Source organism: Citrus sinensis, chromosome 2 (genome assembly GCF_022201045.2).
Source record: "Citrus sinensis cultivar Valencia sweet orange chromosome 2, DVS_A1.0, whole genome shotgun sequence".
Lineage (NCBI taxonomy): Eukaryota > Viridiplantae > Streptophyta > Magnoliopsida > Sapindales > Rutaceae > Citrus > Citrus sinensis.
Genome location: NC_068557.1, coordinates 28,466,545 through 28,489,326, shown reverse-complemented (window position 1 = coordinate 28,489,326; position 22,782 = coordinate 28,466,545). Strand labels below are relative to the sequence as shown.

The 22,782-nt window shown below is 34.5% G+C and overlaps 2 protein-coding genes across 11 annotated transcripts; one reads left to right on the top strand and one right to left on the bottom strand.

The window, feature by feature from the left end:
* The first annotated feature begins 2,792 nt into the window (after positions 1-2,792).
* On the top strand, positions 2,793-5,441 carry LOC102617241 (F-box protein At5g46170). Of its 3 annotated transcripts, XR_369486.4 has the most exons (3): positions 2,794-4,337; positions 5,008-5,180; positions 5,261-5,441. XR_369486.4 is itself a non-coding variant. In XM_006467973.4 (2 exons), the coding sequence occupies exon 1, from the start codon at positions 3,080-3,082 to the stop codon at positions 4,331-4,333; it is 1,254 nt and encodes a 417-aa protein (XP_006468036.1). In that variant the 5' UTR covers positions 2,793-3,079; the 3' UTR covers positions 4,334-4,337; positions 4,995-5,441. The 3 variants fall into 3 exon arrangements, 2 of the variants coding, with proteins under 2 accessions (XP_006468036.1, XP_006468035.1); XM_006467973.4 differs by having other exon boundaries at positions 2,793-4,337; positions 4,995-5,441; XM_006467972.4 differs by having other exon boundaries at positions 5,008-5,441.
* Positions 5,442-9,205: 3,764 nt separating this feature from the next.
* Positions 9,206-19,241, bottom strand: LOC102617811 (transcription factor TCP2). Of its 8 annotated transcripts, none has more exons than XM_006467975.4 (4): positions 18,938-19,240; positions 18,121-18,350; positions 15,429-17,482; positions 9,206-9,531 (listed from the first exon to the last, which is right to left on the bottom strand). In XM_006467975.4, exon 3 carries the CDS (start codon positions 16,978-16,980, stop codon positions 15,475-15,477), a length of 1,506 nt encoding a protein of 501 aa, XP_006468038.2. In that variant the 5' UTR covers positions 16,981-17,482; positions 18,121-18,350; positions 18,938-19,240; the 3' UTR covers positions 9,206-9,531; positions 15,429-15,474. The 8 variants fall into 8 exon arrangements, with proteins under 8 accessions (XP_006468038.2, XP_006468037.2, XP_006468039.2 ...); XM_006467974.3 differs by having other exon boundaries at positions 19,051-19,240; XM_006467976.3 differs by having other exon boundaries at positions 15,429-17,479; positions 19,051-19,240.
* Between the last annotated feature and the right edge of the window lie 3,541 nt (positions 19,242-22,782).

The following is a 22,782-nucleotide window of genomic DNA, read 5'->3' as shown; positions in this document are numbered from 1 at the left end:
TAAGTTATGAGTGGTGATAAAACAAATCTAATACTAGTAGTATGGTTAAAGCTGACTATAAAATATAATAAGAAAACCATCATGTGATAGATTGATTAATCTTGTTTGATACATAAAGTAAAGTAAGATGGGATGGGATGGGAAAATAATTTTTCATTTTAACTTTGTTTTAACGTGAACCGCGGTAAATTAGATCTCGTGCGTCCGTACGGACATCCAACGGCATCGTATCATCCGTCCTTTTGCCCTACAATTTCGTGCGATCCCATTAACCACCCTGTTTTCACCTCAACACATGCCACAACGTGCGGGTGCGGCCTCTTCCGTTATTAGTTTTAACTTTTAATTAAATTAATTAAATGCCTCAGTATTCCCCAAAAACAAAATAATAATAATAATAATAATAATAATAATAATAATAATAATAATAATAATAATAATAATAATAATTATTATTATTATTATTATTATTATTATTATTATTATTATTAAATGGCTAAATTCTGTTTCTTCTTGCTTTTTCAAACATAAATAAATGGCCCATTGATAGATCCATCTGATCTAACTTAATGCATGCTTGCACATGATCTTTGATAATATCATAATTCTGATCAAGACTTTATTTGTGTTTAGAACAGCTAAAACAATTTGTGCCCACGGTGGGTTAGCAAAATGATTGATTATTAGACCTACCATGATATATATATTTTTAAGATTTGGGATTTAAGTATTCATAAATACCAATTTTATGTAAAAAAAAATTTAAATATTTAATTAGATTTTATGTATAAATTATATGTAAAATATATCAATTTTAGGTGTCAAATACCAACCTAAAAAAATTAATTAATTGAACTAGTTACTGTACGTATTGTCGAATATAATTTTAAACATAATATTTTTATTATTTTGTTTCTCAAAAAATGCAGGAAACATACTAATAATTTTTTATTTTTTTTGGATGTTGTATCTAAGTTACAAATAGAAAAAAAAAAAAAAAAAGGATTTTGAATTTACTTAAGAATTATTTTGAGATCACAAATTAAAAAGCTCCCAAATTTGACAAGTAGACAAGTAATTTTCAGTTTTCACATGTAAATGACATGACACATTGCCATTCACGTTAAACAATAAAAACCCTAAAAACACATAAACGTTTATTTTTTATTTTTTATTTCATCACTTGGGTGGAAGTGAAAGATCGCACTCAAATATTCACATCTAGATATATTTTCATGTACTTCCTCTTGTCTCGAATATAGAATATATATATATAGATATATATATCCACCATCAGACAAAATTCCAATCTATGAAAATAAAATAAAATTAAAGCATTCGATCCTCGAACAATAATTATTCTTAGCTTGACGCAACCCTTACCCTAAGAGAATCAATTTGCAAGTTGCAATTTTGCTTGTCCATTTTCAGTACCCTAATTTCTTTCTTTCTTTTTTTAGCATCATGTTGGTGATTAAAGTAAGGCGTTCATGTTTAGTGGGAAAGTTTGTTATATTACGGTATATAAAATTTTTAGTATTGTTCACTCTTTTGACAAATAAATCACTAAAGTGAGATTTTCTTGGACTAATTTTAGTTGGTAACAAGTTGATGTCGCCTTTTTTTTTTCGGTTTCAAGCTGCCTTTCTTTAAAAGTGCTTTTCACTTCGTGAAATGAAATCTCCAGTCCCTCCTTTGCGCCACAAAAGGTTAATTGTGTTGATGATTTGGTGAGAGTTTAATGGTGTGTTTGTGAGTGAAATGTTATAACTTTTAAGCTGCAGTTGCTATAGAGTAAAAGATATATCTGTGAAGTAGAAACTGAAAAAAAAAATTTGTTATGCTACCAAAGTTTAATTATAAATGTTACCAAACACCTTAATAGCTGGGCTGCCACACTTTCATACGAGCTCTAATAAATCTTGTTTGGATTTTGTTACTTGTTGTTTTTCTATGTGACCGATTCTCTTTAATTGTGTAATTAAGTAATCTAAGCCTAGAACAGATTGAGGGGAAGCGAGTGCCACTAGGTTACAAATCCCACTGTGAGCTCACACTCTCAACAAGTTTCCACGAGGTTCGTTTAGTACTTATCTTAAAATTTTGAATACGATAAATTATATAAAGTATATTATATCTAAACTTGTAGTAGATTATTCCTAGGACACTAGCTGAGTTATCAAGTAATTATATTTAGCTAATCACTAGAATTTGGATCTTAAAAGAATTGAAAAATTGAATTGATCTGCACACCGTTCAGCTGCCAAATCAAATTAATGAAAATGATATCCTCTCTTTTTTTTTTTTAATTTCATTTTTTTTAATTTTAGTATATAGCCCATTAGCTTGACCGTGTTAAATTGAGCAGGAAAGTCAAATTTTGGGCCTGGCCAAAAATGTAGCCCAACATGACTACTACTAAACGAAACAAATACAAAAAAAAAAAAAAAGGAATGAAATTTTTTTTAACAATATTATATCTAAAGTAATAAATAAAAACGTTTTTTTCATTTCAAGAAAAATAAGTAATCAAACACTTCTTCTCAGAATCTTTCACAGAGTTTCGAGTTTTTTTTTTTTTTTTCTTTTCCCATTCACCTAGTAGTTGGTGTGTGGGGGGGGGGGGGGGGGGGGGGGGTGAGGGTCTTATGTATTTATTTATTTATTTTGATTGTATAATTCCACAACAGCTGAAACACACAAAATACATTCCTACAGAAAAACAAAAAGGACAGACGCGCCACGGGGAGGGCACGCGCGGTGAGTGTATACAAATAGCAAAGTGATATGTACGCGCATAATCGCATGCCATCCGTCCCGAATATGTCTCTCATAGTCAATTTATCTCTCTCTCTCTTTCTCTCTTTCTGTAAAGACAAAAACCAAAGCGTGGATCTATCTCCTCCCACCATTTCCACAGCCCCCTCCTCTCTCTCCTTCTCAGAGTTTTTCTGAAACTCATCCTTAATGATTCCAGATCTGTGATCTTTGATCTCATCTTCAATCACATCTTCTCCTTTCTGTATTTTATTTTATTTTTATTTGTTTGTGGAAGATAAAATTAAAAAGAAAAAGAAAAATGAACGGCGTCGTTCGGGTAGATCCGCCTTCTCGAGTCTTCCCCGAACCGATCGACCACTTCGACCGCCTCCCGGACTCCGTACTCCTCCTAGTATTCAACAAGATCGGTGACGTGAAAGCCTTGGGTCGGTGCTGCGTCGTTTCGCGTCGCTTCCACTCCTTGGTCCCACAGGTCGATAACGTCGTCGTCCGCGTCGACTGTGTCATCTCCGACGACGATTCCTCCTCCTCTTCCTCCGAGAAGTCTCGCTCTCCCTTCTCCAACCTCTTCCGCTACGTCTTCGGCGGCATCGTCAAGCCCTTTCAGGCTCTCGGCCAGTTGTTAGGTGCCAAGAGGACGCAATTTCATCACAATAATCAACACCTCACCACCAGCGGCCACGCCCCTGCCGCTTTCTGTGCGTCCTCTAGTTCGGGTTCGGGGACGACCTTGTCGGTTGGTAGCAGCAGCGCCGACGATGAGGAAATGGATCAAGGAGGCGTCACTCACCACTCTCCGACTCAAGTCCTGAAGAATTTTAACGAGATTCGGTTTCTCCGGATTGAGTTGCCCAGCGGAGAGCTCGGCATCGACGATGGTGTTTTGTTGAAATGGAGGGCTGATTTTGGCTCCACTCTTGACAACTGCGTCATCCTTGGGGCTGCTTCCGTTATGAACAACGTCCTTGCTAAAGCCCTCGATATTGGAGCTACTGATTTGCCTTGTGTGAGTTCCAATAACAACAACAGCAACAATAACAATACCAATGTCAATGGTGCTACGGACGATAATGGAAGCATTCCCGAGTCTTTTTACACCAACGGGGGTTTGAAGTTGCGTGTTGTGTGGACGATTAGCTCTTTAATTGCTGCATCTGCTAGGCATTATTTGCTTCAGCCAATTATAGCAGAGCACAAGACTCTTGATAGTTTGGTTTTAACTGATGCCGATGGGCAAGGAGTGTTGTGTATGAACAGGGAGCAGCTTGAGGAGTTAAGAGTGAAGCCTTTGTCGGCTTCTTCTGCATCCAAGAGGACGCTGGTGCCAGCTCTCAATATGAGGCTTTGGTATGCGCCTTATTTGGAATTGCCTGATGGGGTTGTGTTGAAAGGTGCAACCTTGGTTGCCATCAGGCCTAGCGAGCAATCTGCCTCCAAGAAGGAGGTCTCTGATGGGTCTTGGGTTGGGTCCGCTTTTGAGGAGCCGTATGGGACTGCAGCGAAGATGCTGGTCAAGAGGAGGACTTACTGTTTGGAGATGAACTCTTTCTGATGAGGTAAATTTGACAACTTCTTGTGTCTTGCTTGCGCTGATCCTTTTCGTTGTTGTGTAGTTTGGAGTTTTAGGGAGAAATTGCATTGCAGTCTGTACTTGTTAGTTATGGTGTTGTTACTTGTTAGAAGAGGCATTTACATGATCGTTAAAGATGCAGCTTATGTTCTAGATGGCAGATAAGGGGTCTCAAATGCTTAGTTTCTTATATTTGACATGCTATTGTTTCCTTTGTTATGTTGTTGTTGTTGCCTTCCCCCCCCCCCCCCCCTTAAATAAATAGTAATGGGATGTTTTCTAGTTTTTGATTGCTTAATTTCTGTTAAGAACATGTGTATTTGTATATTTATGTTGGGTGAGGGTTGTAAAGCGTGATTAGCATCAGCTTTAAGGGCATGAGGAAGGGGTGCTAAAATGTGAAATCTGGATAAGTTGCCTGATTAAATTTTTTAGAAGAACTGTATAATTACTTAAATCACATAAATGTGGAAAAGTTCTGCTGTCATGTGCATTATATCTGGGATGCTTTACCTATTTCAAGAGGGATTTGTTGTAGAATTGGAATTCATTTTGTGCTCTGATTGCAATTTGTAAGTGTCTCTGTTGTGTATCTAAGCAAGTAAAGGTTTCCTCTTTAAGTAGCTATATTTGATTAGTTCAGTTCTGATTAAAAGGTTGCTCTGGCTTTGCGGGGAAAGCAAAATGGTTGAAGGGAAAAGATTATGTGCCTGGCTTTGGGAAGGGAATCATCAGAGAAACAATTTTGTTTTATGTGTAGCTGAGCTTGGGTGAAGCGTCCTGTGAAGCTAAATCATGCTTTGGACTCTAGCTGATACGCCCATCATAGGTCAATATCGTGCATCAAATCTTTCACCTTCTGTGCTTCAACTGAGAGTTTGAATGCATCTGATGGTTGTTTTATTTCAGGCACATGCTTGTAAGAGTGCGCACATGCAACTAGATTGATATTGTAAGAGCTTTGAGTTTGTAGTCGTTTACTTATATCTGTAACCTCTCTTTATCTGTGTATATTGTAGGTATCAGTATGTCATGATTATGTTATATACTTTTGAAGTTCAGTGAGAAATATAGTTTGCCTTAGCCCTGATTTTTTTTTATTATTATTATTATTTTGATGAAGTCCTATCTTAGTAGAAGCAAAATTACCAAGGTTATTTGTTGTTAATTGGATCATTCCAACTGCTTGTAGGCTTCTGATGAAGAGGGAAGGGGTGGATCTTAACATAACCATTAACAAACTATGCATAATATGTTGTCATGAAATTATATTGGTGATGATCAGGTAGTGGATCATGGGGGGAGCTAGCTAATACAGCAGTCTGTTGGATAAATCAGGTATATTTAGGTTATATGACATGATAATGGTGATTGTTCTGGATATACCATATGATAATGGTGATGCAAGGACACAATAATCTTTAGTCATTGGGGTTGCTTTTTGGTAGGTAGTTAATCTTTAGTCATTAGGGTTGCTTTTTGGTAGGTAGTTAATCTTTAGTCATTAGGGTTGCTTTTTGGTAGGTAGTTAATTCCCCACTCCCAATCAAACTGGACCATTGACCCTCATCCAATATATCCAGACTCGCCAACCATGGAGAGTGGCTCATCTTTAATTTGTGCTAGAGAAGTAGGGATTGTGCGTTTGGGTGATTGAATCTCCTCCTTTCTCTTGAGGATTTTGGGAATGGATGCTGAATGATATCATCAAATGATTTGCTTTTGTTTACCTTAACCTGTAAAAGAAACGACTTAATGACTCGGATATTGTTATTCGATTGTTACTTACAGCTTTTCAGGAATTGTGAGAAAACGACAAGTGAGATTTAGAGAAATTTGTTTCTGTAAAACACTAGAGCGGTTGAACCTGACAAGAATGCTTTAAAAGGAACAAGGAAAACGCAGCTACAAACCAACCAAAATAATATTAACCCCATCAAGTAGCCATTGATACTGATAGACTTGTAGTAGTAGTAGTAGTAGTAGTAGTAGTAGTAGTAGTAGTAGTAGTAATCCTACATTTATGAGCAAAAGCGCTTCTAGACAAAGTTTAAAGGAAGATGAGCAAATCGCTTTTCGCCCGCACGTACAAACTATTGCTTTTCTTCTTGGAAATCCAATGATTATTGCCGCCTTGCCCGTATCAGTATTATATAACCCTCTTCCTGAGGTTCTGAAGATGAAAGGGGTCAAGTTATATATATATATTTTTTCCCTCATTAATTTTCAGTTGGCCCACCATCTAGAAAATTTACATCGTTTTTTTAATCCCGAAGCAACCAGTAGGTCCCTGATGAAAACACACAGACAGACGCGCGCGGAGAGAAAAGCAAACTATTTCCTTTCTTGAATTATTTCATTTATTTTATTTATTTTTTATTTTTGTTGTTGTTGGTGTTGTAAGATTTCATTCACGGATGCATTATAGTTGGGGGAATGCGGATGATCTGGTAGTGGTAGGCCAAATGAAAAAAAAGAAAAAATAACAAATTCTATAAATTAAAATTAAAAACAAAAATTGATTGATCAGAAATATAAAAAAATAATACCCCCCTCATTTATTATTATTATTATTATTATTAATAGCTGGTTCTGCATCTACCGTTATCTGTTGATCACATGAGTGCTCTGCTACATCTTACTCTTTTTGAGTGCTATCAATCCACGTGAATGAGTGCTCTGCAGCTACACACTTTTGTGAACCACCCCCATTTGACTTTCTCTTGTGATTTCTTTTTTTCTTTTTTTTTAATTTTGTTTTGCCCCCTTATATATATATATATAGAGAGAGAGAGAGAGAGAGAGAGAGAGAGAGAAGCAAATTCCTTTTAATAATTGGAGATGTCACCGTTGGCTTATTACTACTTTTTCTGTTTTAAGGGCGGGTACCTGGAAGAGGGGGAATTATCAATTATGTGATCAAACAGATAATGATAATGAAAGCCCCCACATGCTTATTTCTAAGCCGGCAATGCTTATTCTTTGTCATTGTGAAGAGCTGAAGTAGTGGAAATTATAATTAGAATATATATATATAGATTAATCAAACTTGTTCAGTGCTGAAACGTACACGTTCTTGTGTTAAATTTTTTTTTTTTTTTTTTTCACGAACTCTCATGATATCCTTTCTTTGACACAGATTCAAGCAGTATTTCTTGGTTGTTGTAAGAGCCTTTTTGTCACAAAATTAGAGGTGGCTTGGCTGTTGCTTATTTCATTCCATAACCAACATACTTTTTGCAGAATCCGTCTCTTGTGAGATTGGAATAAAAATAAAATAAAATCCAATAGCTATCTGGACCGGGAAGAGAAATCTCACTGAGTTGTCAATTCGTATTATTTGTTCACTCAGAAAGCTCTCAAATCCAGTATTCCCGCCTTACACCCTGTTAATTAAGATCGTCTTTAGTATTATTGTAATAGTGCATGGTAGATAAAAGATAATTTTTTTAAAATATTGTAACTTTTTTTTATAATAAAATTAGTTTAACTTTTAAATCATAATGGCAAGTGTTGTTCAACCACCATTTATATAGAAGACCGAAGAAGACTGGCGGATCCAGAAATGGCAGCCAATTATTTTGTGGTATATGTAAAAGAATTTTAATTTACTATTCATCAGGACTAACCAGGCATCTTCGTTGACTTTTGTAACAGCTTTAGAATTCGCTCGCTTACACTTACGCGGACGTAGGCCTATGCCCAAAACCCTTGGAATGAAGAAGAAAGGACTCTATTATAATAATCTCTGTTAAACATTTGATTTTACTACAGATGAGGGAGACTTTTATTGCTGAGAAAAAGCAAAAAAAGTTGCTTTAATTGATGGATAATTACTTTTGGCTCCAAAATCCAAACCCAAAAAGCCTGAAAATACTGCCAAGAGTCCTTTTGGAAAGCACCGCACGTGAGTGAAAGGCCTATTATTAAATATTCTTATCTCGTGAGTTCCCTTTGCAAGCTTGCACGCTCTTTTTAGGAATTCCAGGTACTTTAAAAAATTAAAATTAAAAATAATAATAATAATAATAATAATAAGAGGAGTTTCCATGGTTTCTTAGAAGACCACCATAACCATGGCTACTGCTGCCAAAACGTAAATGATTAATGTCATATATATTAACATCATTCTTTAAATTAAGCGCATCCCATTTAACAAGTTCTAATAAAAAAAATTTCAACCCCAAACCTCTCGAACATCCATATCACTCCGTTTATCGGATCTCATTACAACGATAGGACCAAACCATATATGTGCCGTTGTTACAAGACGAACAGACTTCGTCTTTACTGGGCAATCACAATGGCAAAGCAATTCAAAGTTTTTCTCATGGACAGTTAATGACAACGACACAGTTTGCTTCAACTGCCGCTTCATAATTAAGAGTTATGTCGGCAGTGACAAGTTGTAAACATAGAATACTTATTTGTTTATTATTAGCAAATGCCCGGCCCACCACCTGATGTCGTTTTGCTAATAATAATACTAATAATACAGAGGACATAATCATATCATGATTATCAACAATAATAGGAGTCCAATCAGTAACTGTAAAACCTATGCGAATGTTCCCCCCCCCCCAATACACCTAGCACCACCACAATTACAGCCACAAAGCAGAAAGCTTCATCACGTAGTGCGAACAATCAGAAAACCAAACCCATCTCCATGTGGGTCAAATCAAATCCACCAAAACCAAACCCTAGCATTTGCATGACATTGCCATCCCTAAAAGAAAAAGAGTCTACACCCCACCGCCCCCTATTAGTTTAATTATTAGAGCCCTTACTGCCCACAAACGCCCAATCAATCAAATAACGATATTCACAAACAAACAAGCTTCGAAACGCATAGAATCCAAGGTAAATTTGACTCGGCATCAATATATGAGCATTCACATTCACAAGGCTAGCCTAAGCTTAACCGAAAGCATGAACTGGACAATTTCAAAATAATTGCAGCCAAGGGAAAAAGAATAACCTCAAGGGAATTGTTTGCCATATTTCTTGAAAAACACAATGCTTTGCACTCATACACAATGATTTCAAAATGTATAAAGCAGAAATAGTAAGAGTCTCGGAAGAAACCACAGTAGCAATTAGGTATCACCCAATATGCAGGGACGAAGCCAAGGTGTTCGCTCATATCATTTCCTTGCCAGCTACTTCTTCATCTTCCACTGAAATTAAATTGCATGATAAACAATCAGAAAAACTGGCAGTGTCACATTCTATGCATTTATATAAGCAGCAGTTCATATATATCATTTGTCCACAGAAAGAGAAGTGACATATCTAGTATTCTTCCTGGGGAGCACCCACCTACCTATGTACCACTTTGCATCGATGGAATATATAGTTCAGACAAACTTAACAAGTACACAAAATATGACAAAAATTTATGAAAAATTGTCAATTTACTCATGTGGGTTCATCTGTTGATCACTGTTTCTTCTCCTGTATGCTGCAGGACTGAGAGGCTGGGTAAATTAACAGCATCTCTTGCTGTCTCTCCTAACAGCTGTTTTCACTTCTCTCTCTTTTTCTTTTCAACAAATCTCTTTTATTTTGTAATTTGACAATTCACTATTCTTATCAAGATCACAAAATCTGCAAAAACGTATGTCTTTTCATTCTCATGGGTTATGGGAAAATGTTTACCTACAACTGATGTGCTATAGCATATGAAGGACACATAAATGTATGCTACAGATGAGCCCACTTAATAGTAAAATAAAAAATTTCCATAAATTTTTACAATATTTTGTCTAAATAATTTAATTTAATTTTTTCTTTTAAGTTTTAGAAAGTCAACTTCTAAAAGTTTGGGCAAGTTGCTTAAATGACCAATAGTTTTAAGCAGGGTGATCAGTTCTTGGTTATTACAAAAGCTGCTGCAAGAATCCCAAGTGGTAAACAGTAAGCTTTCTATCTCAACATAGCCTTAATCATGATCCCAACGCCAGCTTCAAAAAGATCAACCTTGCATTACTGTGTCCATGGACTGAAGGAGAGTAGAGACACTTGTAAAACACTCAAGTCAATGCTCAAGGAACTCATATTTATTCTGAGTATCGGATTGGAAACATAGGGCAACTAAGAACTTGAAAATTTTTGTTAAATGGAATCTACCTGCTTTCACTGCTTAGATTTGTCTCTTTCATGATGGAAAGACTATCTTTACTATTACTGGTTTTGGCTTCAATTGTTTGCAATTTTCAGAAGGTGATCCCTAGGCCTAGCTCCTACATATAATAACCGACATAGTATAGTATGTAGGGATAGCAATGGGGAGGGTAGGGGATGGGACTGATATTCTTGTATCCATTCCTGATATTCTGCATGTATCTCGTCCCCTCTTTATTCTTATTAGAATTGCTTAAGCGGATTCCCGTCTCCTCCCTGAATAATAAAAGGGGATCTCCGATCCCGAAATAACTCCCAAATAATCGATACTTTTTTTCTAAATTTGATTTAATCAATTAAAATAAAAAAATTAAATAAAAGTAAAGTTTGACAATATATCTTAGTAAAGTTTGGATGTTGTAGCTTTATCTTTTACTTTTGTTTTTGTTTTATTAGATAAAAGTTTAAAACAAAAAATTTTGGGTCATGGCCTTTTCAATAAAACCTGACAAAATAGTAACTATGTAATTAGTTAACTGGGCCCAAAATTTCATAGTATATTTATATAAATATTTTGACATTTGTTATTTATATTAATATTTTATATTTTTTAATTTAAATTTTATTATTTATTCATTAATATTTCTAAAAAATCAAAATCAAAATGGGAAAATATGGAATTGGGGAGGGGATGAGGATGGGGATTCCATCTCATCCCCGTCCTTCCCTGAAAAAGAAATTGGGTAAAAGATCATCGCTATTCTTTTTCCGAATAAGAAATTAGGTATAAAATCGTTCTCATACCCGCCCCAAATGGGGAAAATCCCCGTGAGACCCTATCCCCATGGGATTTCTGCCATCCTTGATAGTATGAGTCTTCTTTACTACTAACTCAAAATTTTCCCCAATTGTTTCTAACCACTTGTCTTAACTACCATCTTAAGAGTTTTTCTTATGGTTTTTTTCATACAAATTTCTAATTTCTAATTATTAACTAACATGTGTTGTATAAATGAATGACACATTAAATGTCACATCACTTAAAAAACAAATTTTGAGTGATATGCCTATGGGAGTAAGTCAAATCTAGAGTTTCCAAGAGAAAAATGTGCAGTAACCTAAGAATTCATCATTACTCAAACATGATCATTAGGAGCGTTCAAAATCCAATTTGATATGCTCAATCTATCTAATCCGTAAAAATCTAATATGTGGATTGATGGATTGAATTTGATTGAAAATTTAAAAATCCACAGTCAGTGGATTAGACATCGATTTACTTCTGTAAATTCGTAAAAATCTACGAATCCACAAATAATAAAAAATATTTAATTAATTAAAAAATTAAACTTGTAAATACAGAATTAGTACTTATTAATAAATAAATAAGTTAAAATATAATTATATTGACACCATATTATACCTTATCAGATAATATCAAATAAAAAATAACTAAATAAACAAATATAACTTCGTAAACAATTAATTTTCATATACTGATATAAACAAATGAGAATTTTTCTCTTTGATGTGTTATATTTTGAAACTTTGAATATATTTTCTAATTTCATTTAAATAATTATTTTATTTAAATCTTATTTAATTTTAAATTTGATCGATAATAAAATCATTTTCATATTAATTGTTTTATTTAGTTAGTTCATGGATAGGATAGAATTAAAAAAATTTAGTTCCCAAACCAATCTGCAAAATGGTAAATTAGATATGGATTTGGTCATATCCGCATCCAATTTGCAGACGTACGGATTGGATTTGGATTGAATTTCACCAATCCATGAATTGGATTGGATTAAAATTTTATAATTAGTAAAATTATAGATTGGATATGAATTGATATCCAATCTGCAAAATCCGATCTGCGATGATCATTAATAGGCACGTTTGTGAGAGCAGTAGTAGTGTAAACTGCTGAAATCATTTGCATTAAGAGGTAAAGAGAGTGTAAAAAACAATACTCGACTTCTTAAATGACTAAGAACTAAAATCAAACTGTTTGATATCATCATCTTCTAAAAAGACGAGGGCAGAATATTGTATAGAAAATGTTACAGGATTTTTAAGAGACAAAAATCAGCTATGGATACTAATAATACTAAGTGGTAGAGATTAGGGTTTGCATATAACCTTGAGTACCTAAAGACTAAGAATTGAAAGGTTAATACTTGATTAAACTCCCTTGGACTCAATAACAAATTTTGGCTTTAGGGTAAACAATAAAGAAGAATGGGTCCAATCAAATTAAAAAAAAAAACCTTAATTTCTTCAAATTTACTACATAATTCCTAAAGAAACAACAATAAATAACCTTTTGTGTAACTTTCAAAATGGTGAAAGGACTGCAATTTTTTTTTCCTTTTCCCCCAAAATAGGAAACTAGTATAACTTCGAAACAGAAATTATTCATGGAGCTGGAGCTTACAAAAGCAGTTGCAACTGTAGATTAGCAGGATAATGAGAGATAGACCCATATGATCTATAATCATATAGAGTTGACTCATACCATATTTTGCCACAAATGTCCTGAACATTGGCCACTAAGCAACAAGATGGCTTTGCAACCTCTAAAACGATTAAATGAATGCCAATACAACAATTCATGAACCTAATAATCGGTTTGCATCCTCTCCTAGTCTTTTTTATCCTTCATTTTTAAATATCTGATGACATATTTGCATTAATAAATTTATAGAGGGGATTTTGATACTAGTCATATAAATACATATAGAGTCAATCTCCTTAATTTGCCAACATCCACATGTTAACTTGTACATCACTTCAACAAAAGTGCAAAACAACACCGATTTGATAGCAATTCAAAATAGCATTAATCTTCCTACTTTATCATTATTTATTACTTTTTTTTGGGGGGGCTACTATTAATCTAACAAACCTTATCTATGGAGCATGTTAGTCTAAAGAGTAATTTTTGCGTATCTACTACTCTAACATCAGAGACAATTACTGTTTTAACCTTATCATAGTCACATGAAAAGACAAAATTCTTCAATTCTTCTTCCAGTTGATGCAAAGCTGAAACAAAACTATTTCTTATTTTCAATCTATTGCAATGTTTTTATCAAATTGCTTATGCATCACCTGCATTGTCAGTAGACGGTAGCTGCCTGACCTTTTGTTTCAACTTCTAAACATTAAACAAGGAGTCTCTTTTTTCTCTCTCTTTTGTTTCAACTTCAACAAACAAGGTTTATTGAAGGTTAGTTTCAAAATTTAGAGGGTTGTTCGATAAAAGAAAATTTAATTTTCAACTACTTAAAAATTTGAATAAAGCAAGGGGGTCTCATGAGGACTTTGAAAGGGTGGGAGTAGCAGTAGCAACACTCTACTCTAGAACTTAAGTTCTAACCAACCTGTATGGGTCGATTACGGCCCAAATAATAGATTTTAAGCTTTCATTGACATTGTTTCTCACCTAGGTTTATTTGGACTTTTTTCCTTAAAAAGGTAGGTGTAGGTAGAACTTAAATTTAAATCCAGCTAAATAAAGAGGATGAAAGCTACTCAGCAACACACCAAAGGACGGCTCATTTATGCTTATGAGAGAGCCTAAGCAAGCAAATATGCAAAGTCACATGCCTTTGTTTTTTTTTGGGTGGGGGGGGGGGAGGTGTTAAAAGATTATGAAGCTAAAAAACTTCAAAAATTAAGGGTTGGATTATGAACTAAATAATAGTCTTTGAGCTTCTGTTGGCAACCCTCCTCTTTTTTACCTAAAAAATTAAATTTTAAGGTAAGGGTTCAAAGAAAAGAGGACACCGTTAAATCAAAACTTGCCCTAATTTCCCCAATTTTCCATGTTTGGTCTGGAGAAAATTATATGTCAACAATATGTGCACTCATAGTTCCCAGTTCTATACAAGGTAAAAAAAAATCTTCTGACCTTAATCTCTCTAACTAGATGAGTTTTATATTTATTAAATGATTTATCATTTGAATGGGAAATACTTTACTAAAATATTTTAATGAGTTTTTGTTTATCAATCACTTATAACTAACATTGCAAATGTAGAATGATTGTGGATGAAAATTTTGAAAAAAAAGTTTAGGATACATCTGTAGCATTACTCAAACAAAAAAATGTCTTCTATAATTACCCATTTGTAGCCTATCAAATTTCAGCAAGAACTATGGATATCTATGCTATTTTTTTCTACAAGTTCTTTCGGACATGCATGCTATTAAATAATAAAATATCTCCACAATTTTTATGATGCATAAAAATGCAAATTTCAGCAACTTTAATGTAATAGCTAGCCATTTAAATAATTTTCTGATCATGAAAAAGCTGGTTAAAGTGGTTCTATACATACGTGCATGGGTTTCTTCTTTCAAACCAGTCTGGCAACTGATTAAAACCCTAACTAGGGCTTACATGACCCGACAGTGCGCCGATCTATTGACATGTGGTTGAGTCTAGGAGGCCACAAAAATAATTTGGGATTCTAAAGCTGCCAAAAATCACATCCTTTAAAAGTGAGTTTGTGCTATATTTATGAGTAACACAGATAGGCTTAGCCAAGCAGAAACTAACACCTGTCAATGAGTTACAAATGTTAGGGAGAAGGAAACCAACAAGAGAACAAACGAGGAGACAACAAGCGGATTCTGATTCACAAGAATCCATGCAGGAATCAAAGCAAGACAATTTTATATAATGCATAAAACCAATAAATATACTGCCCAATGGCCAACTTGTTTAAGATTACCAAGAGAGCAAACAATTATTTCATATTAGTTAGTATATGTACATATTATCAATAAATAACTATGCACACACCACATGAATCCAAAAAACAAACTGAAACATTACTCATGTCGAAGAGTAATTTAAAGCAACATTTAATGAAACTAATTAAAAATTAAAATTAAAAATGACTTAAGAAATTGGAAAGTTTTAGATAGAAACTCTTACCAGGAAGAAGATGAAGCAAGAGAAATGAGTTGTTTTAGGAACAAAATCAGTTCTTGCCTTTGTCTTTCTGGTTTGAATCTGAATGCCTACTTCCATCGCCGTAGTAGAGGTGCAAGCGGCCATCAAATCCAGGTGGGAACTGGTGGTGGTGGTGGTGGTTGTGATTTTCCACGGGTGGTGCAGTACCGATTAAGAAAGGTACATTAATATTGGATCCGTCTATAGGAGAAGAAGAACCAAACCTCTGAATGTGAGGGAAAACAGACGGTGATGAATTGGACTGAAGGGTCCCCCTATTGAAACCAAGGCTGGAAGAGATTGTGAAGTAATCGCCCCCGCCAGGCCCCGGTTGGGTGGCTGTTACTGGGATTAAATGGTCATGAACAAATGAAAAATGTTGCATTTCTTGATGGTGGTTTTCATTGGTTACACTGAATGGTGGGATTTGCATTGCTTGTGGGAGAGAATTTGAGCTTCCCAATTGGATTTGCCCCGAAAGATGATGATGTGGTGGCCGAGACGAAGATGGCCCTAGTAGTCCTGAGTTGAAATAGTCCATTGGAGCTGCAGGCCAAGGCCGCACTGCTGCTGTTGTTGCCTTGTGGAAAAAATTTGGCTCTTCATTCTGCTGCTGAGAAGAAGCAGTGGTAGGGCTTGTATTGTTGTTATTATTAACACTACCACCAATACCACCGGTGAGTAGTTCAGTGAAAGATGAGCTTTGTGAAATGGGGTTCACATTGTGATGGTGGTGCCGATTTGCATTGATCTGGGACTCGTTCTCTTTCTGATCCTTCTCCTTTGCAGCTCTCTCCCTTGCCCGCTCCCGAGCCTTGTCTCTATTCACGCGTAATTCAGATCGAGAGAGGGACAAACCCGAGCCTTTGCTTGTCTCGGAATTGCTACTACAGGCAGATTTAGATAAAGAGAGGTGCTGGCTCTGGTTTTGCTGATAGTTATTATTGGGGTCACCGTCTAATTCAACGGAATCAAAACCTTGTTGGTCGGTACCCTCACTTGCTCTCTTCTCATCGCTTAATTGCTTTGGGGTTTCAGGAAAGGTGCTGTTAAGCGAAGGGAGCTCCGCAATTGAATCAGCAGCGGCTTTGATTAGCCATTCAACGGCTTTACTTGGTTGATCAACACCCAAACGGTCCTGCAGATCATAGAATTGTATAGCAGTGGTTACCGATAACCGGACTCTCCGGTCTCTTAGCCCTTTTGAAGTCCACACTTTGCTGTGCCGATCTTTCCCACCGGAGGCTCGAGAAACTCTAATGATTCGCGAGGAGTGGTGCCAGCCGCGTAGCCTATTTCCACCACCACCACAACCAGCAGCAGCGGCAGTATTATTAACGCCTAGAGCACCGCCGGCATCATTAGCGCTAGCCCTCCTGATGAGCTGCAGCTGCTGCTGCTGCTGTTGCTCACCATCTTCCTCATCATCTGGGTACTGATCTTTTTGGGACATTTTGGTAGAGTCAAGTCTTCCATTACCAATTCTTGACAACTTACATGCTTGTTTCTGACTCTGAATCTCCTCCACCTCCATAACACTTTCATGCCTTATTTTTCACAACCAAGAAAAGAAAAGGAAAACAAAAAAAAAATCCAGCCTTTAATCTTTATATATAACTAGAGAGAGAGAGAGAGAGAGAGAGAGAGAGAGAGAGAGAGAGAGAGAGAGAGAAATAGGTGGTGGTGGTGGTGGTGGATTTTGTTTTTAATTCGGGAGAGAAATTAAGAGCTGGTGATGGTATGAAGGGAGGAGTGAAAGTGGGGTTGCTGTGTCCTATGCATTGATGACGATAATTCAGAGAGGATACTTTGGCTGTGTAGTGAGAAAAAGGCCTTTTTTTACGCTTCGATATATCATGGTCCAAGTCAGGACTGTAGCAAGGCTCTCGAGTCTCTAGCTAGCTATCATATATAGCTTTGTTTAGTTTTGCTTAGCTTTAGCCCACCGGCTCTTTCTCTCTCTTTGTTTAAGCTTTTTGCAGTGTGCCTTCAAAAGCAAAGCCTGAAATCCTGCAGCCTCTCTGCCTGCGCTTCTGCTGCATAAACAAAACAACCCGCCAAAGTAATTACTCGAAAAGAAAAAAAAATTTCAAATATAAAAAAAAAAATTAAATAAATGAGAGAGAAAGTAAAAAACTAGACATAATAGCAAAAGCATCTGATGTTGCTAGCTGAGATCTGAGTTTGACTCTTGTTATTGCTATTATGGATACACATACGGTCATAGCTAAGACAGAAGCTTTAATCTTCTTTAGTCTCTGCACTCTTGAGCATTGCACTTAAACCTAACGAAAGTTGTTAAAGACGATAGGCTTTAACAAAAGTTGTTTAAAAGAAAAAATATATATATATATAACAGGCTAAGGCTATACATAAAACTTTTGACCTGGTTAAGCTAAATAAGCAGCAGTAATTTGCATACTACTCGCCGATCTGAGCCGACCATTTTGTTTTCTTTTTTTCTTTTTTTGGGAATTTAAAGCTCTCTTCTTCTGGTACCCTAAAAAAAAAATTTAGCAAGTAGACAATAACACACAGCTAGCTATTAAGAAGCTAATAAATGACAAAACCAAAAAACAAAATCGTCAGTAAAAACGAGTGTTTCTAATTTACCAACAAGGAATAAATATTATTAAATAATTAATTTCATCTTAGGGCTAGCTGCTTAGCTTACTCTGAACAAAATGGTGGATAATGTTGTACCAGGTGTCAAGCTCGCAGATTGGCAAAGAAGGCAAGATATATATTTTTGCTTATTTTGCTTTTGCTCCTGCGATTGAAGCCTCAAGATCTTTGCTTCTTTTAAGACACAGTTATGCTTTGTTGTCGTTACAACTCGAAGGGGCTCACAGATCTGTACTTCTGAACTCGTTGAAGAAGATTAAAGCTTCACGGAGTCGATTCCTGTTAAGGAGGAAAAAAAAACACAACAATAAATCAGACGAAATTCTTCTTCTTCTTTTTTTCACTCTCTTATCCATTTAACTTTCACAATCAATGTCTAATTAACTGTACTATTAGCTATCATTTTAAAACTAAACTTGTAGCACAGCTTGTAGTTTGGTAGTACAAAGAAGTATAAATTATTATTATCAATATTTGACCTTTGCTCTTATTAATTTATAGTTCATTGTGAAAAAAAATACAAACTTTCCCAGATCAGAACTGATTTATTGAGCTAAAAAAGACATCAAAGAAAAATTTTGAAAAACATTACAATATCGGCAGTTATGTGAAGCAAAGAGAAATTAAAAAAGATCGAAACTTTTAATTGTTTGTATAAGCAAAAGGAGAAATTTTTTACAAAGCAAAAATTTAAACAAAAGAAGATTTTTTTTGGGGAGAAAAAAAAAGTTGTTTAGAGTTAGCCTATAAAAATTAATCGAAAATTTTGTTTCTTTCCCTCGTTTTCTTCTTCTTCTTCTTCTACTTCTCATTGAATTATCTTATCCAGTACCTTTGGATTAAAAAAAGAAAAATAAAAAAAAAACCTTTGTCGTTATTCTTCAGCTACTACAACTGAAGATGAGATAACTGGCTAGGTAGCATCAAAACACAAAGAATTTGCAAGAAACAAGTGAGGAAAAAACAAGTTGAGACTTACAGAAGAAATAAGTGAGAGTGGGTTAAGAGGGAGAGAAATGGTTGTGCGAAAATGAAGAGATAAAGAGAGAGGGGTGCTGGTGTTGGTGTTGGAGAGAGTTCATTTCATTCTCATTCGAGGAGCAAAAATCACAGAAGGGCTTATCAGCAGATGGCTATGATGTCCCAGACCCTGTGCCCTTTCCCCAACCCCTTTAATACAGCACACACATATTATCTATCTCTCCGGCCCCTTCTCTTTTTATTTTTCATTTTTATTTTTTATTTTCCCACCCTCTTTTTCTTCACGTTTCTCTTTTTTGCCCCTTTCTTTTTTTAAACCCTTCATTAATATGCTATTATAAAGCTATTAGTAGATAAAAATTAATAAAGCAATTTTTTTTATTATTTTTTTTTTTTGGGGTTCGATGAAACAATGGACATGGAAATATTGGTGTATACTAGTACTGGTATGATAATTATTTGGAGGCCAATCATCATATATTTGTTTCATTATATCCATATACATCTCCCTATTTACAAATAAAATGTTTGTCAATGATACAACAGGCATTTATCAAAGGGGAAAATAAAGTTGTAAACATTCTTGAATTTAATTTTCATTTAAAAAAAACTACAATTGTACGTAATGCCTCAAAATAATTTTGGTAGCTTCCGTGTAGTATAAATGTGATATTTTCTAATAAATTAAGTCTAATACAGTGGAAATGTTTAAATATTTCCATGAATGTTTTACAATATTTTTCAGTCTTAAGAAACTTTTTCCGAAATATTTTTTTGTAAAAACATTTAGGCTTACTCAAATTTCGATACATCATTTGGCTTACTTACTGTCTATTCGCAATTATCGCTAATAAATAAAATTATGAACGAATGTGTGTAAGTTGATTCCAAGTTCAAAATAGAATGTAAAATGACATTTTTACCGTTTAGCGAAATAGTTATTAAGATTCCTTTATTTTATAAATAATCAGATAGTTAGCCACTCAAACTTTGGCCGAGTGGTTGAGCTACTGCCCTCACACTTGTGAGGGCAGCGATTCAAGCCCCTACAAAAGTATTGTGGGGGCTAAAATTTCCTTCCCAATTATGTAAATAATTGTGTGAAGGCAATCGCCCCTACAAAAGCATTATAATTTCCTTTCTAATTATGTAAATAATTGTGTGAAAGCAATCTTCTCTCTCGAAATGAGAGTGGAGTGGGACATCGTCAAAATCTGGGCTTTTATCCCAATAACTATATGATTGTAAATATATCAATAAATATTCTCATGTAATGTGAGTTGTAATCTTGGGCATTAGTTCCTTGTAATAAAAAAAATAATTAAAAAACTCTCTTTTTTGACAATTAAATCAAAATGAAATATAGTTTGATTACAACGGTTAAATAACATAATTGTTCGAAAAGAAATATGTGTGACTATAAATTATGAAAACAAATGGGTTTTCGTTACAATATCACAAAACAATAGGGTGTCCATTCTTCTTCTATTCATAATTTCAAAGGCGAAATCGTTATTTTAGCTCCCACTAAATGGCTTTCCTGTGCTTTAAAGAGTGAATTGTACCAGTTTAAGCAAGCTAGGCATTTTCTCTCAACGGTTTAATTTCTAGGCTAGTGCAAAATAAACGAGTTTAATGAGTGGGGAAGTAGCTGCAGTAATCCTCAAAACGTTTAATTTCATGTCTCAGCCTATTAAAACCAATTTAATAGGTTGCTTCCTTATTCCTCTTCTTCTTCTTCTACTGTCCTATTTTCTTTTTGGTTAGAAAACTCTTATAGCTTATAATATAAACATTTATGGTAGTGTTGTAATTATAATAACATGCGAGGGTTGATTTGAAGGATAATGAAATGGGGAGCACTAAAATTAATTTAAAAAAAAAAAAAAGGAAAGTGGTATGAAAAATGAAATTGTTTCCCACCAGCCAAATGTCGAGTTGAGAACTAACTCACTCTTCCAATTAATCACAAACTTTCAGAAAAGGTGGTTTTTGGGTTACATAATACTTTTAAAAAAAAAAATTAATTTGATGTAATCAATAATTCAGATATTTAAATTAAAATATTTGAACGGACGTTAAGGACTGAATTAATTTAATGTGAAATCTCCTGTTAGTCCGTACGAGTAATGATGTATCTCTTTGCCTCCAACCACTTAATAGAAAATAATATAATATAAATATGATGTACTCGTTGCAATATAGTAATTAGCTTGTGGAAGATAGCAGTCGATGCCTTTGATGGGTCATTGAAGTTGAAGCAGCAGAAACCCACTATGATCCCTTTGCTGCCAAACAAAATAGCAAGGTTGAGTACAGTGTACAGAGGTCACAGACTCACACCCCCAGGCAAAGCCTTGGTGGGAACTACGGTAATGGCTATTTAGTCACTGCCCAATGTTATTGTTATTTTTGTTATTTTGATTGCTTTTTTTTTTTTTTTTGTGTTTTAAACCATTCAGTTTCCGGCGACCGCATTGAACCCCGACTAATCTGAATTTGGAGTGTAGTTATAATTAAGGTTCCTTACCCCTCCCAAATGGTGTGTTTAGTGGAAATCGAATCTGAAAGCTCTTCCCACAAACTCAACATGCGTTGCCAACTGAGTCACAACCATTTGGTTTTGATTGCTTATTTTATTGTCATTGTTGAAAATTAAGCCAATAAATTCTCTTTATTTGATTCAAAGTCCGTTGTATGTATGCTTGTGTATGCATGTTATGAATGCTAAATGTATATTTTGGACTGCAATATAATAATATAAAATCATTGGCTTTCGTAGTTGTGGAGAGCGTATTTCAAATAAGAATGCTTTCTACTAAAATATAAATTCTTTTTTTTTATTTTAGGTATTAGAAAATATGAATAAAACTTCATCTACAATTATTGTGTGAACATTGAAATTGATTAGAGGTGGTAAAATGGGTTACGACGCGATAAGTCTTTTTGATAATTATGTTGATAAATATTGACACGATTAATAAATGAATTAGTATGACATGACTTGATAAATAATTATGTCATATCCGTGTTGGACAAATAATTGATTAGAGGTGGTAGAATGAGTTACAACACGACACGTCTTTTTCATATCTGTGTTGACAAATATTGACACGATTAATAAATGAGTTAGCATGACATGACTGATATATAATTATGTCATATCTGTGATACATGATTATTACACAAATATCAATTAATATATGGTAATATTATTAAAAAATTAATATATATATATATATACACATTGAATTCTAAATTAATTATTCGTATCATATCATATCATATTATAAACTTATTCATATTATATTTATATCATATTAACTTATTTATTACCTATTTTAAAGAATAATATTGACACATTTGTTTTTTATTTAATTTTTATTTTTGTTAAATATGTTAAACGAGTCGACATGATTAACATGTTAATAAATAAGTCATATCCGTATTTGCTTAAATTTGACTTGACACGAATAAAACAAAACACGACATGATGTGGTTACATGAATTGTCACCCCTAAACTTGATGTGCTCGTATGTCAACAAATTCGGACGAATTATTGCTATAGTTCTTTTTCTTTTATTTGTGAATATTGTTACATGATAAATTTAAATGATATTCTTGTATGTGTTAGTTGGTGTATGAGGTCCAAACCCTATTCACATGAATGGGAAGAATATTGATTTATCATCACGCTTCTCGTTCTTCACTAATGACATACTTAAGGAT